This window comes from Neocloeon triangulifer, unplaced genomic scaffold (genome assembly GCF_031216515.1).
Source record: "Neocloeon triangulifer isolate White Clay Creek 2 clone unplaced genomic scaffold, ASM3121651v1 ptg000001l, whole genome shotgun sequence".
In the NCBI taxonomy this organism is placed as follows: Eukaryota; Metazoa; Arthropoda; class Insecta; order Ephemeroptera; family Baetidae; genus Neocloeon; species Neocloeon triangulifer.
The window spans coordinates 3,447,528-3,460,363 of NW_026775544.1; the positions used below are offsets into that span (position 1 = coordinate 3,447,528).

The 12,836-nt window shown below is 36.9% G+C and overlaps 4 protein-coding genes across 8 annotated transcripts; 1 reads left to right on the plus strand and 3 right to left on the minus strand.

Moving 5' to 3' along the window:
* The first annotated feature begins 12 nt into the window (after window positions 1–12).
* On the plus strand, window positions 13–1,242 carry LOC132198373 (iron-sulfur cluster assembly 2 homolog, mitochondrial). 3 transcript variants are annotated; one of them, XM_059622398.1, is made up of 4 exons: window positions 13–37; window positions 338–441; window positions 562–792; window positions 849–1,242. In XM_059622398.1, the coding sequence occupies exons 2-4, from the start codon at window positions 404–406 to the stop codon at window positions 1,024–1,026; spliced, it is 447 nt and encodes a 148-aa protein (XP_059478381.1). In that variant the 5' UTR covers window positions 13–37; window positions 338–403; the 3' UTR covers window positions 1,027–1,242. The 3 variants fall into 3 exon arrangements, with proteins under 3 accessions (XP_059478381.1, XP_059478374.1, XP_059478365.1); XM_059622391.1 differs by lacking the exon at window positions 13–37 and adding an exon at window positions 44–273; XM_059622382.1 differs by lacking the exon at window positions 13–37 and adding an exon at window positions 44–202 and having other exon boundaries at window positions 849–1,241.
* On the minus strand, window positions 1,041–4,434 carry LOC132198304 (protein phosphatase 1 regulatory subunit 21). Its single transcript, XM_059622266.1, has 9 exons — window positions 4,127–4,434; window positions 4,000–4,068; window positions 3,805–3,930; window positions 3,606–3,725; window positions 3,430–3,552; window positions 3,180–3,375; window positions 1,877–3,117; window positions 1,677–1,823; window positions 1,041–1,521 (listed from the first exon to the last, which is right to left on the minus strand). Exons 1-9 carry the CDS (start codon window positions 4,187–4,189, stop codon window positions 1,276–1,278), a joined length of 2,331 nt encoding a protein of 776 aa, XP_059478249.1. The 5' UTR covers window positions 4,190–4,434; the 3' UTR covers window positions 1,041–1,275.
* A 247-nt stretch (window positions 4,435–4,681) lies between these two features.
* Window positions 4,682–8,319, minus strand: LOC132198341 (uncharacterized). Of its 2 annotated transcripts, none has more exons than XM_059622337.1 (5): window positions 7,889–8,319; window positions 7,403–7,535; window positions 6,518–6,660; window positions 5,932–6,443; window positions 4,682–5,843 (listed from the first exon to the last, which is right to left on the minus strand). In XM_059622337.1, exons 2-5 carry the CDS (start codon window positions 7,423–7,425, stop codon window positions 5,184–5,186), a joined length of 1,338 nt encoding a protein of 445 aa, XP_059478320.1. In that variant the 5' UTR covers window positions 7,426–7,535; window positions 7,889–8,319; the 3' UTR covers window positions 4,682–5,183. The 2 variants fall into 2 exon arrangements, with proteins under 2 accessions (XP_059478320.1, XP_059478311.1); XM_059622328.1 differs by having other exon boundaries at window positions 4,683–5,843; window positions 7,885–8,319.
* A 139-nt stretch (window positions 8,320–8,458) lies between these two features.
* LOC132198355 (3'-5' ssDNA/RNA exonuclease TatD) lies at window positions 8,459–11,751 on the minus strand. Of its 2 annotated transcripts, none has more exons than XM_059622348.1 (7): window positions 11,627–11,751; window positions 10,750–10,907; window positions 10,602–10,700; window positions 10,268–10,428; window positions 9,313–9,496; window positions 9,096–9,258; window positions 8,459–9,039 (listed from the first exon to the last, which is right to left on the minus strand). In XM_059622348.1, the coding sequence occupies exons 2-7, from the start codon at window positions 10,904–10,906 to the stop codon at window positions 8,877–8,879; spliced, it is 927 nt and encodes a 308-aa protein (XP_059478331.1). In that variant the 5' UTR covers window position 10,907; window positions 11,627–11,751; the 3' UTR covers window positions 8,459–8,876. The 2 variants fall into 2 exon arrangements, with proteins under 2 accessions (XP_059478331.1, XP_059478338.1); XM_059622355.1 differs by lacking the exon at window positions 11,627–11,751 and adding an exon at window positions 11,455–11,593.
* Window positions 11,752–12,836: the final 1,085 nt, after the last annotated feature.

The window sequence follows — 12,836 nt, forward strand, 5'->3', positions numbered from 1 at the left end:
GGCTCCCTTCCGCACTCTCTCCTATTGATCCACAAAGGTATTAGAATTGTATTGATCCTCTTGCTCTTCGTTCTCCACTGACGTCGGCGCGCAAGGATTAGTTGCGGAGGCGCCACCTTTGGAATTTCAACCCTCGCCGACTGTCGTTGGTCGTTTCGGCCTTCGGCCACGGTTTTCAAACACGTCTGAGACCGTCTCGAAGGTTGTTTTGACGCGACACGAACGTTGCGTGCCGTAATTCCATTGCCATGCACACTCACTCATCTCTCCTGCGTACATTGCCATTCATTCGCCATCAGATGTTTTTTGTTTGTAAACATTGCTTGTCTGGTTCCAGTGTTGCTGATCGACTGGCGTGTTTGCAGTGTCGCCGATAATTATACCAAACTTTATATAAATAGCAATGATTTCTCTCGCTCGATTTAATAATAGTACAATACGGTACGTAATTACATTAGCATAAAGAAACAATTTCAAAATTCCTTTTTTTATTTATTTTTTATTATGTAACAAACAATTTTGATATATTTCCATTTTATGTATTTTCATTAAATTGTCTAGGAGGCTGTGGTCTAGCACAAATAATGCAACAAGACTTTTATCCTCATCCCAAACAGCGACGGACAGTGCCAAAGGCTCAGAGGAACTCAAAATAAGTGACAGTTGCGTAGAAAGGCTGAAGGAAATCACTTCAGACGATGGTGGGCACCTGAGAATCACAGTCGAAGGTGGTGGTTGCTCCGGCTTTCAATATAAATTTGATATTGACAACAAAATCAATGACGATGATAGGTAAAGGCATCAATCCCTTTCTTAAGATTTTAATTTTTATTCCTTCATCTTTTTAGGATTTTGGAAAAAGGTGGAATTAAAGTGGTAGTTGACATAACATCACTAGATTATCTAAAAGGCTCCACTGTCGATTACCACAAGGAGTTGATCAGATCAGCTTTTAGGATCATCGACAACCCCAAGGCGGAGCAGGGTTGTTCATGTGGGGCATCATTTGCAATTAAAATTGACTAATAAGGCTTCTAGTGAAATATTTGAATTATTAACAAGTGATATATTATGAGGTTACTACTCGGTTGTATATATTTGTTGGAATAACACATTGTTACAAATTAATTCAATTATTATTTTAATCAATCAATATGTAAGTAATAATGTACTGACATCGCCTAAATTCTGAATTTGGTAAATGGAATTAAATTTGCAAAATTAAAAATCTGAACAACCACATATATTTTAATGCAATGGAAGTCATGGAATGTACTATTTCTTTCCTTTGTTCTTGAACTGGAACTTCAGCTGATCGATTTCATCCTTCTGGACTGCTAACTTCTCATTCATATTGGCAAGATGCTCGGACATCATGCTCAGCTGCGACTCGTAATTCGTGGTTGTTGTGTGCAGCTCCTCTTGGAGTTTGTCTAAACACATTTTAGCAGCATTCATCTGCTGCTCCATTAAATTGCGTTGCTCCACAGCAACCTGTAACCGTTCATGAAGAGACATGCACTGGAAAAAATCAGAAATACGTCATTAGTTTAAATAAGGAGCCACTTGTTTAGTTAAGGAAATAATTTTTCATTTGAAAATAATTGTGGCTTTACTTCAAATGCAATGTTTTCCTCAAAATTTTAACAAAATCTGATACAAAATTGAAAACATACCTCTGCTTTAGAGGATGCAGCCTTTCCTTCCGCTAGTTGCCTATCAGCTACCAACTGGTTGATTCTATCGGTAAAATATTTTTTAACTTCAGATTCTCGAGCCTCAATTTCTTCAGTCACAGGAATTGGAGACATCACTTGGCCAAGCTAAAATACAATTTCATCTTTATTTTCATCGCTTTCAATGTTTTGAAATTCACCATGCCAACAAATGAGAAAGGTTGTCCAGAGTTTCCAGAGGCTTGACTAGCAGTATCATTATTTGCATCCTGGACCTCCGCAAGTATTTTTGCAGCATCACCGGAATCCTCACTCTGAGGAGTGGTGGTGCCAGACAAAGAGAGCTGTAACTCCAACTCTTTCGAGCGTTGCTGCTCTTTGATGTGTTTCATCTGCAGCAACTGATATTCTTGTTTCCAGTGCTCCTTGTCCTGTTCAAGCTGCATGGCTTTTCTCTGAGCACTTACAAGTTGTTCTCCAAGCACTTCCCGGCTTTTTGCTCCACCAACCGACTCCTCTCGGTGTTTCAAGGCTTCCTTGTAAGGGACACTCGGCGGTTCGTCCTCGTCCAACATTTTCAAATACGAAGACGCTCTTGACTTGAAGTCACTCACGGCTGGATGGCTTTTATTTGAGCAATTTTTGGTTTGCGTTTCAATTGACTGGAGAATTTTGGATTTGTTCTCCAAAAGCACGGAATGCAGTTCTTTGGTGGTGCTGACCAGACAAACCAGGGCGTTGACAATGCAAGTGTTGGTCAAGGTTAGTTTTTCACAGTTTATGGGCATCTCACTTTCCAATCTTGTCTTCTCTTCAAAAACCGTAAAAATCTCGGCAACATTGGCATGCAGAACACCGAGATTGTCAATTAGCATGGAGACGGCTGCCTTGAGGTTGCTGCTGGACTGCTGCTTGTTCCTTTTGCTCTGTAGACTCAAAATGTGGAGATAGTTGTTGATGCGGATGAATGTGTGAGTAAGTCTCTCCGTCTTATCGGCAAGACTGTTGTTTGCACTTTCCAAGGCTTTTCCGCAGTACGGGGAGTTATTTTCCTCTTCAAGTGAGAGTCTGGTGTATGGCACGAGTTTCTGCAAGTAATTGGAATACTGCTCCACTGATTTGGCTAAACAACTGAGAGAGGGAATGGTTTGGAGAGAAATTATCGAGCTGGAGTCCAGTCCGTTGTGGAAGTCTTTGTAACCTTGGTCGATTGCTCTCAAATGCCGGGCGTTTTCTTTCAAATAAGAAGAATACTTTGCTCCCACTGGACTGAGTGCACTGTCGGATGATTTCAACCTTTGCTCGACATAAGTATGGTAGTCGGACAGCTGGTTTGTTAACTCGGTGATGCGAGAGCCGACATTGGTAATTAATTCGAAGCACCAACTCTGCAGCTCTCGGTCAAAAATAGGGACGTTTAGCTCATTTAATTCACATTTTCCTAAAAAAAAAAAAAAAAAAAAAACATAATATTAAATAAGATTTTTTTATTTTATTTTTTACTTGAATCAACAAAAGGCAGCTTTGTGTTGATAATCTGCGATGCTGATTTTAATTTAGAACCAAGGTCAGTCTGCAGACGTTCCTGTTGAATTTGCAGAGCTGCAAGTTGGGCGCTGTACTGCTGGACGTCCCTCTCCCGAAAACTCACTTTTTCTTGCAATCGAATTCGCTCTTTCTGCAGCTCCTCTAGTTTTGACTGAGATTTAAATATTAATAAGAAAATTACATTCAGTCAAAATTGAGATCTAACCTTATATTTTGATTCGACATCCGAGGACGCTTGCTGGAACTGATGAACTTCTCTCTCTAGAGTTTGGACACGCTCCATTAATTGCTGTGTTAAGCGAGCATGGTCATCTTCCTTTTCTTGCAGCTAGTGAAAAAAAAACATCAGAAACACATTATTTGTAATTAAGTAAACCTTACCATCAACATTAACCTTGCGTTTTGAGCAATTTTATTTTGCAACTCTTCATCTAAAACAGAGTTCATCTGCTGTGAACTCTCAGAGGGTTGCCCTGACTTCTTATTCTTTTTGCCTCTATTCTGAATAATTGAAAATGATGATGATTAATAAAAAAATCTTAATATTATGCATACATGATTAAATAATAAACTTATGTACCTGCAAAATTTCAAGCTCATCTTGAAGAACGGAAACTCTTTTAGTGAGTTGCTGGTTTCGGAAATTAAGACTTTCCATCTCCTGGTCAGTCTTCCTTATCATCTGGTCTTTTTCTTTTAGATCATCCTGATTTAAAGAATTTATTGTATGAACACAGGAAAAAATTATCGTTGTGTTGTTGATGAAGCTACTTGCCTGCAACTTTGCTGTGTTCGATTGCTCTTGTAAAACTGCTTTTTTCAGCACACCGACTTGCGCTCTAATCTGTGGAGAATAAATCCCAGTCAGTATAAAAATAAAATTCGACAGAAAACTTGTCAACCTTGGCGTATTCTGCGGCCAATTTTTGATATTTCGCCTGCAAGTCTGTGGTTACCGCCTCCATTTTTGACAGGTGCGATTCAGTCAGCCGGTTCTGGCGCAACAACTCTCCAAATCCACTTGCTTATGGACGCAGATTGAACTTTCTCTTTACTACATGAATTGGTGCAAATTTAATCCAAAAATTTTTAGCAAGATAAGGAAAATAAAGAGAAGAACCAAAAATAATGTTTCAATTCAGATCATTATTATGGAATCTTCACTGATCCCTCTTCCTCTTCGTCCAATTCAGCCGCCCCACCCACCACTACTAATTTTTAAATTATCAGGTTGGCACTCCTCCAAAAACTCAGCTGTCATGTCAACACGCCAAATGTTGACGCCAAACTTCTTTGTCAGCTGTGTGGTGATAAACAATAATTTTATTATTATACTCTCTATTAAACAATTCCACGTGCACGTATGTATTAATTAACATCTTGATGCTTTTAAGTTTTTTTATGAAATATTTTAAATGATCTGATCAATTGAAACACAAATTTTGCATTGAAGTGATAAGCATCATTAATAAATTACGAAACCAATGACACCATTTGAGTACATATGAATTTTCCTACCAGGTTCGGTTTTTTTTAGAATAAGAATATTTATTTTATGAAAGAAATTATTTAACAAAATTTGTTGGACCAGAAATTTAAGAGAAACGTGTGAACGCTGGCAAAGTGTTTTTCTAAAACACACGCCACAATTGAAGTACTGTGTGTGTTTTGAGATATGATAAAAGGTTTGTTTACGCATGTAAAAAAAATTTACAATTTCTTTGTCGGGAAGTGCAAAGTAACTGAACTCAATGATCTGGCAAAAGGCAATTTTTACACATTTTAATATTGAATAATAAATTTTGAAACTTTTGAAATAAATAATTTTTTGGGATTATATAGAAGGAACATCATTAATACATCCGACCTCAAGTTAAGTGCTAAATAAATGCCTGGGTATAAGTATTGGCATATTGGGCAACATTTACAATAACAATCAATCAAAAAGGACAAGAAAAATCAACAATGCTTACATATGGGTACGTTTTCAAGTACAGAAATCTCTTCTAAATTTGGTGCAGTCAGAACGAGGGGCAGTAGTTTGACCAGGTTAGAAAAATTGGGCAAATACTTATCGTCATATCCTTCCCCTTCCCTGAACTTGAAACACTTCATGAATTTAAAATGGTCAGAAGTAACAATGTAAGGGGAATCAAGTGGGGATAGATAGCAATGAACATCAAATTTACGTAGCTTTGGGCACTTTGAGATTATTTCAAAAAGGTCCAATTCAGTAGGAGCAGATTGTATGCAGAGTTCCTCAAGTTTATCTCCACATACAGAAAGCACGTCCCTCACATACTGCTGATCATTTTCTAGTTCTCCTATGTCACACAGAGTCAATGATCGTAGATTGGAAAAGAAACCAAAATTGCTGGGATTAAAATAATCTTCATAGGTGCAAATTAGTTCAAGAGCTTCTATAAAGGGGACTTTTTCAAATTCAAAATAACCAATGACAGTAATCTGACGGAGTTGCAGTCTGTTGCCAGGGAAGGGAAATTCATTGTGGAGTGATTCACCCCGTGAGATGAACTGCAGGCGCGGCAGGTTGGCAATGCATTGGGTTATGAATCGATTGAAGTAGTCGCGCTGCTCAGCGTACGCTGCTTCTGAGACCTGCAGAGTTTACGGAGCTGAGATGTATCATTATTTCCAATATTTTCATACTTCATGTTATATAAGAAAAATAAATGGCATTTTTTACATTTAATTCTTCCAGATCTTCATCGTGCCAATTAAAATCCACTCGTTCAAGACGCTGCATCGAAATCAGAGCGCTCATTGTGTTGTTGTTAATCATATCAGGTTTGATAGCCAAAGAGCGCAAATTTGGGAACTTTATTGCAAGCAGAGTCAGTTCTTGGGAGGTGCAGAGATAACCGCCAAGAATTATGTGCTCAAGTTTAGGTAGCATCCAAAGGTATGGCAGCACACTGATCAAGGAGGGACGTTCCGGGAAATGTGGAAAGCGCTCTCGATCCTTCGGAAAGCACTCTCGGTTGTCAGTAACACTCTCCAAATTTGGACACCTTTCGGCAAGTAATCTCCAATGCAGATCTAGGCTGTAGTAAAACCCATGAAACATGCCAAAGTCAAACTCTGTTGTGTTTTCTGTCATGAAAATTTGTGCAACACGCTCGAAAACCCATCTGGCCATATCATCTCTCCGCAAAGTTTTTGCAGCTTTTGTCAGTATTTCCTTTTGGAGTGGGAGAGCTGAAATGGAGATTTAATTATATAAAATTTTTAATTTATCAATCTTATCTTTCACTTGGTAAAATTTGACTTACGAATAATGTTGAAAGGCGTGGAGAGCAATATGCCGCTGCCTGTCAAATTTTCCATGGCCAGCTCTTTCAAAGACCGAAAGTTTCGCATTTTGGTTTTAATTTGCTCAACCATCAGGAGAATCTCCTCTCTTTCCTGCGTTTCTCTATAAAAGAGCAAAATGTTATTAGAAATTTATATCTCAATTGAAAATGTGACAAATGAAATTAACGGAAATTAATAATGTAAATTATGTGCCAAATATTGCTTGAGGCGCATGCTTTTGGACCAACAGGTGCCATAACATGGGAGGTGTCCGTCAAAAGCGCTCTCATGGCCAGTGAAAAACATATAAGTCCATATCTCCTGCCTTCAGTATCATTATAGGTTATAGGTCGAATTAAACGTAAATTAATGATTTTGGGAGGATATTCATGTTTTGTTCTTTAATTTTTGCCTCGATCCTTTATTACTGACTTAAACTGAAACCATAAATCTGACAATCGAAAAAAAAAAAAAAACTATTGCAAAATATAATAATTTACCAGGAAAAAAAGATTCCAGTTAAGGTTTCAGAATCAAACAACTGTTTGTTCTCTCACTTATAAAAATACGACAAATAAAATTTAATAATATATTATCGATCTGTCAATATGTGAAAATGACGAAAATGTAGTCATAAAATCACCATCGGTATACCATTAAAATATGACAAATATATTTCAAAAGCTTTTTTTAATACATTGCAAAAACTAAATTATTTTTCAGTAATTTTTCTATAAAAATAAAAAATCATTTCATATATGCCTGGAAATTAAAAAAAAAATGGCAAGGTTTTCACTTTTCACCTCAAGTATATAGTAGAAACTTATAAAATTTGAATAAAATTATTGTAAACGCTTACGCACCTAGTCTTTGGAGACTCTGCCATAATGAATATTTATGCTCTCAACAGTCTCAAGTCTCAACAGGTTTCTTGACGGGGCCAGAGAGAATTTCTTGACAAAACGTCAAACTTTTGCTTGAACACGCCGATGGCACCTGAAGAATGGGGAACATAAGAATGATAAAAATTACACACATTTCATTAAATTCCATTGTCGCTTGCAATTCTAGTCAGAATTATAAAATGAAAGAATGAGACTATAAAAATGCAAGGGCGGTAAAGGGTCAGAAATGTTAGAAAAGAAAAATGCATTATATTTTTACTGTGAGAATTTTTTCTAAAATTTAAAAGCATTATGAAGATTTCAAAAATCCCCCCCGCATTAACCGGCCGCGCATTATAAAACGACTAAAACACAAGTGTGCAATTATAACGCGCTACATCATTAATCGCAATCCAAATCAGGGCGACACAGAACATAATTGAATGTACGACACGACATACACACTCTTAATTTCCCTCGTGGACTGTTGAAGTGACGATAATTCTTGTTGGACGAGACACGATCAGGATCATTCAGGATCGACAACAGAAAGAGCGAAGCAAGAAGCGATCCTCTCCTCCGAGTCTCCTCTCCAGAAAAGGCAGAAAACCGCCGGGCGCCGGCGCTTGAGAGGAAGAAGTGAGTTTGTGAGAGTGAGTGGCATGCTCAATAATATCCTGTATATCCTATATATTGTCTCTGATAATAATTCTTTTATTAAACGCTGCGCACTCAGCCCAACACACTGTGGCCCAACAGCATCTCCTATCTCCTAATTCTAAAGTAGGGGCGTGGCATCTAGGCAATCATGTCAATTGTGATTTGCCTACAGAGAATAAAGAGCCTTGAAATTGAATGAAAGAACGGAGGAAAAATAAATAATTAACGACGAAATTATAATGATGTTAATGTAGTCAAAAATTAGAAAACCATTCAATTGATCTTTTCGATACCTTCTAAATCTAGGCGATCAATAAAATTAAAATGAATTTAATAATATGAAAAGTAACTTTTTAATAAGATTTCTAAAAAATGTCCTTTTGAAAAAATCACATTTATTTTTAAGAATACCCTTTTAATCAAATGGGCAAATAAATACAAAAGATTGTTATTGTGCCATTTAAAAATTTGGCATAAATATTGTCATCACGTTCGTAATAGCATAAAATAAAATTTTTTACAAAACAGATACATTTCCTTTCAACTTCAACACAATATAAATTTAATGTTGACTCTTGCTATGTACAAGTGTAAATAATATATTTATAGCATACAAAATCTATGGCTGCTCACAGTACTTTTCCAACTACTGGGTTAATAACAAAAAGCTGCGTGAATTCCCATTTTCTGCTAACAGAAATCAAAGATTGGGACGAATCAACATTTCCCGACGCATGCAGTTGATACATCTTGATTGTCATGTGTGTTCCTTGGCTTGTTCAGCATGGCAAGATCACTGGGAGAGGCCAAAAAGCTTGAGGGCGTTGAAAGCTGTTGCCAGGGCCACCTCCTCAACAGGTTTTTTCATAAATGCAGCAATCATTTCCACAATCGCTGGCAATGAGCACGGCTCGTTGCGTTGAAAAGTACAGTATCGGTGAAGGAAAGTCAAAGATCTGAGACAAAATCAAATTTTAAAATTTAAACTTAAACTATTTAGCATGATCCTTACCGTTCCGTAAGGGCTTCTTTGACATGGGTCGGCAGTTTCGAGGCTCGTGTGTTCGGGTACATGAAGGGGGCGTCAGTCTCAACTAACAATTTGTCCAGCGGCAATGTGCCGTCTTCCAGCATTTTCCGCACTCCGTTGTCAGATTTGTCTTTGCACAAGAAACCTACAAAAAATATATGCTGTATGTTGGAAAATAAAAATTGCGTGGAAAAAGTACCGGTCAGGCCAATGTACATTCCTCTTTCGAGATAATGGTTAGCCTGCTCGACTGTGCCAGTGAAACAGTGGACAACGGCAGCTGGAAGACGGTCGCGGTGCTTGTCGAGAATTTCCAACAAGTCGTCATGGGCGTCGCGTTCGTGCAGGAACAGAGGCTTCCTCAACTCACAAGCCAGTTGCACCTTGAGGGAAAAAAATGAAATATAATTTTGAATAAAAATATGCAAATGATGTTAACAATTAAATAAATAAGCATTTTTCTCAGAAAAAGTTCAAAATTTGGTTCCTTGCAAAGAGGAATTGTTTCTTGAAAAGTTTCTACGAATAAAATGAGAATTGTGAACAAAAATTATAAAAAAAAATATGATCACTACAAGGACCATGATTATTTTTAAAGCCTCAATTTCATTACTTTAGACAACATTTATTATTATTATTGTTTATTCTTCACAAAGTAGTCATACATGAATCAAGGAAAAAATTTGAAGAAACGGCAACACCTCTGGCAAACAAGTTGCTAAAACGCAAAGCCTCAAAAGAGGTCCACGCCGAGATGGGCCGCAAGCTAATTATCACTTATCACAAATTTAATTTAATTATTCCACTAAGTGACAAACTTAAAAATTTTGTAAGTTTTAATAAAAATAAAATCTATTGCAATAAAAAATCAGCTGGGAAATTTTAGCTTGGCAATATCATGTTCATGTCTTTCATACATTAATTTTTTAATGAGGGGTTGTCACAGAGGAATGAGCGACAGTGCCAAGATAAAATTCCGTTGCTGTTTGTTTTTTTAAATGTCACTTGGCATTGTTTGTTTGCGCAAATAAAATGGCACACACATGGCTGATCGCAAAGGTCAACAGTGTGAGCAAGTCCATGATGCTGCCAGCATGATTGCGCACAAAATCAGCTCTATGTTAAAGAAAAATTATATTTTACAACCGACGTACCTGCTTTTCAAACACCTCTCTTTGCTCTTCGACAGTGGAAAAGTTTCGATTATAGTCCAGGCCGCATTCTCCGATTGCTACGCACTCTGAGCTCTGAGCTATGTCTCGTAATTCTTCGTAATAGCCCTCCTCCCAAGATTTTGCATCGTGTGGGTGTATTCCTGCATCAATTGTAACAAAACTTAAATTTCTGATAAATGATATTTAAAATAAAAATAATACTTTAATTTTGTTCTTTGATTACATAAATATGGTCAGAATAAAAAAGGAAACTATTGAGTGTTGACTGAGAAGAATAAATAATAATAATTACAGTAAAAAAGGGTCAAGTTACCAGCAGTTGAATACAAAGAGCCAGGATAAATTCGTGTCAGTCGGAGTGCTTCCCGGCTGATTTTGAGTGATGTCCCAGTCACCATTATTTTCTGGACCCCTGCAATTAAATTTGAATTAAATTTTCCAAAACTTCAGTTCAATATTACCTGAATCTTTGGCCCTTTGAATGACCGAGTCTAGGTCTCTGGAGTATTTTTTGTTGGTCAAATTAGCACCGATATCAACAATAACGTAGTTGTCGTAGCACTGGTGCATTCGGTCTTCCGTCGACTCTAGCTCGGTTACTGGGACACAGCTTGCCATTCTAAAAGGTGCAACAAATGATTAAAAAATTTTAGTTAGTATTCATATTATGTGCTTCTTGGCTTGCACAAGAAATCAAAATTACAGGAATATAAATAAAATAATAAATATACAATCAAGGTACGGTTTGAAATTGAAAAAATATGAACAAACAATATAATAGAAAAAGGCCACCGTTGACATTAAATATTCATACATTTAACATTTAAATACAAAATTATCAACGTTTGAAAATTAAAACTATATTTTATAGAAACAATTTGATAAAAAAAAATCCGTTTTAAATATTAAAGTTATGGAAATTTTTTTTATGAATTTAGTTTGTTTATCTGGGCATGATAAGCAAATTAAAGTCCCCTCGGCCTTTGTATATTGTACGATACAATATAATTAAACCATGTGAGAGTTCTCACTGCGCGTCTTTCACATACATATGTCTCAATTAACTAACAACGGTGGCCCCTTCAGCAGTGTGAGAATCGCAACGTATGTACGAAAACTGAGTGCAATGTTAGAAGAAACTCGAGAAGAGCAATAAATTTATTTGCCCCGTGAGTCACCGCCTCCGTGCACAACTCGGTCAAGAAACGACAGCATTCCGGCGCCGACCGCAGAGTCTGGCGGCCAACTTTGCAGCCCAAAACATCAACAAATTCGTGTCCACCCCTCGGACAACGTTTCGGGGGCGGCGGAGGCTGCACGGGGTCGAAAATCACTCACCCGGGTTGGTGTTACGAACTGCTTCTTTGACTTTCCTTCACCGACTGCACTGACAAGACCACCTGGCATGACGAATCGATCGCGAAGGGGGCGTGGTGGATCCTGCATTTGAAGAGATTTGGAAGAGATGTATGCAACTGGCAGTGCTTGCGAGTACGACGGAGTGCGTGACTCGCACTTGTTGCAGGCGCCGGCAGTGGACCTTTTCTCAGCTCAGCATTTTCTTTTCTTTTTTAATTTTGGTGAAAATTAATTCGTTCCGGCGAATTGCTTCAGCTTTTTCGAAACGAGAGCAGCGGTTGTATGGGAACACAAGTTGCTGCTCATACATTTATCGATTTTAAAGCTGAGCTTCAAATCTATTTCATGCGCCTCGGGTTGTTGCATACACTTCATGAATATGATGAATATTGCATATCATAATATATAATACGGTGTTGGAGGAAACCAAGGATTTTTAGCAAGATATTCTAAATGCAGAGGCACGTGAAGTATTTTTCCACAAATATTAAAAGTTTTGAAACGTTCCATCATTGTTTAGATCTCACTATATAAAAATTGTTGTAATGCAAAAATTCAGTGGTCGTCGTGAGATTTAAAATGAATTATTATCTTTCTGCGAGTAGTTCTTAAAAATAAAATTAATAATTATGATGAAGAGATAAATTAAGAAATATTTGTTATTTAATTAAATAAAAATTGGAATTCCAAACCAATCAAATTTTCATACTTGAAAAGTAAAACAATGTTTCAGTAATTAAAATGGGAACATCTTTTGGTACATCGATTGAGACATATTTGTATTGTAACTTGAAACATATAGATACAATTAAAATAAATACATTGATTATTCAGACAAATTAAGCTAAGATTAGTTAAAATAAAATACGCATATTATATTTTTGAACTAACAATTTCCAGCACCAATTTCAAAGCAGTCAAAGAACCAGTACTTTTTAAACATTATGGCGTCATCGCATCTCACGCTGCGCGAGTCCTTGATTTTTTTATTTGTTAGTTTTATTTATTAATTAATAACTTTTATTACAAATATAGCGGCTCAAGACTTCTTGCGGTGCAAATCCTCGGTTGTTTTATTCAAATAAAAGACGAATTTAGCAGCTGCGCACCACTAGTTTTTTTTTATCCCTTAATTAGAGACACGCGTACGTTAATTCAATATTATCTTAAACAAATAATAAAGAAATTT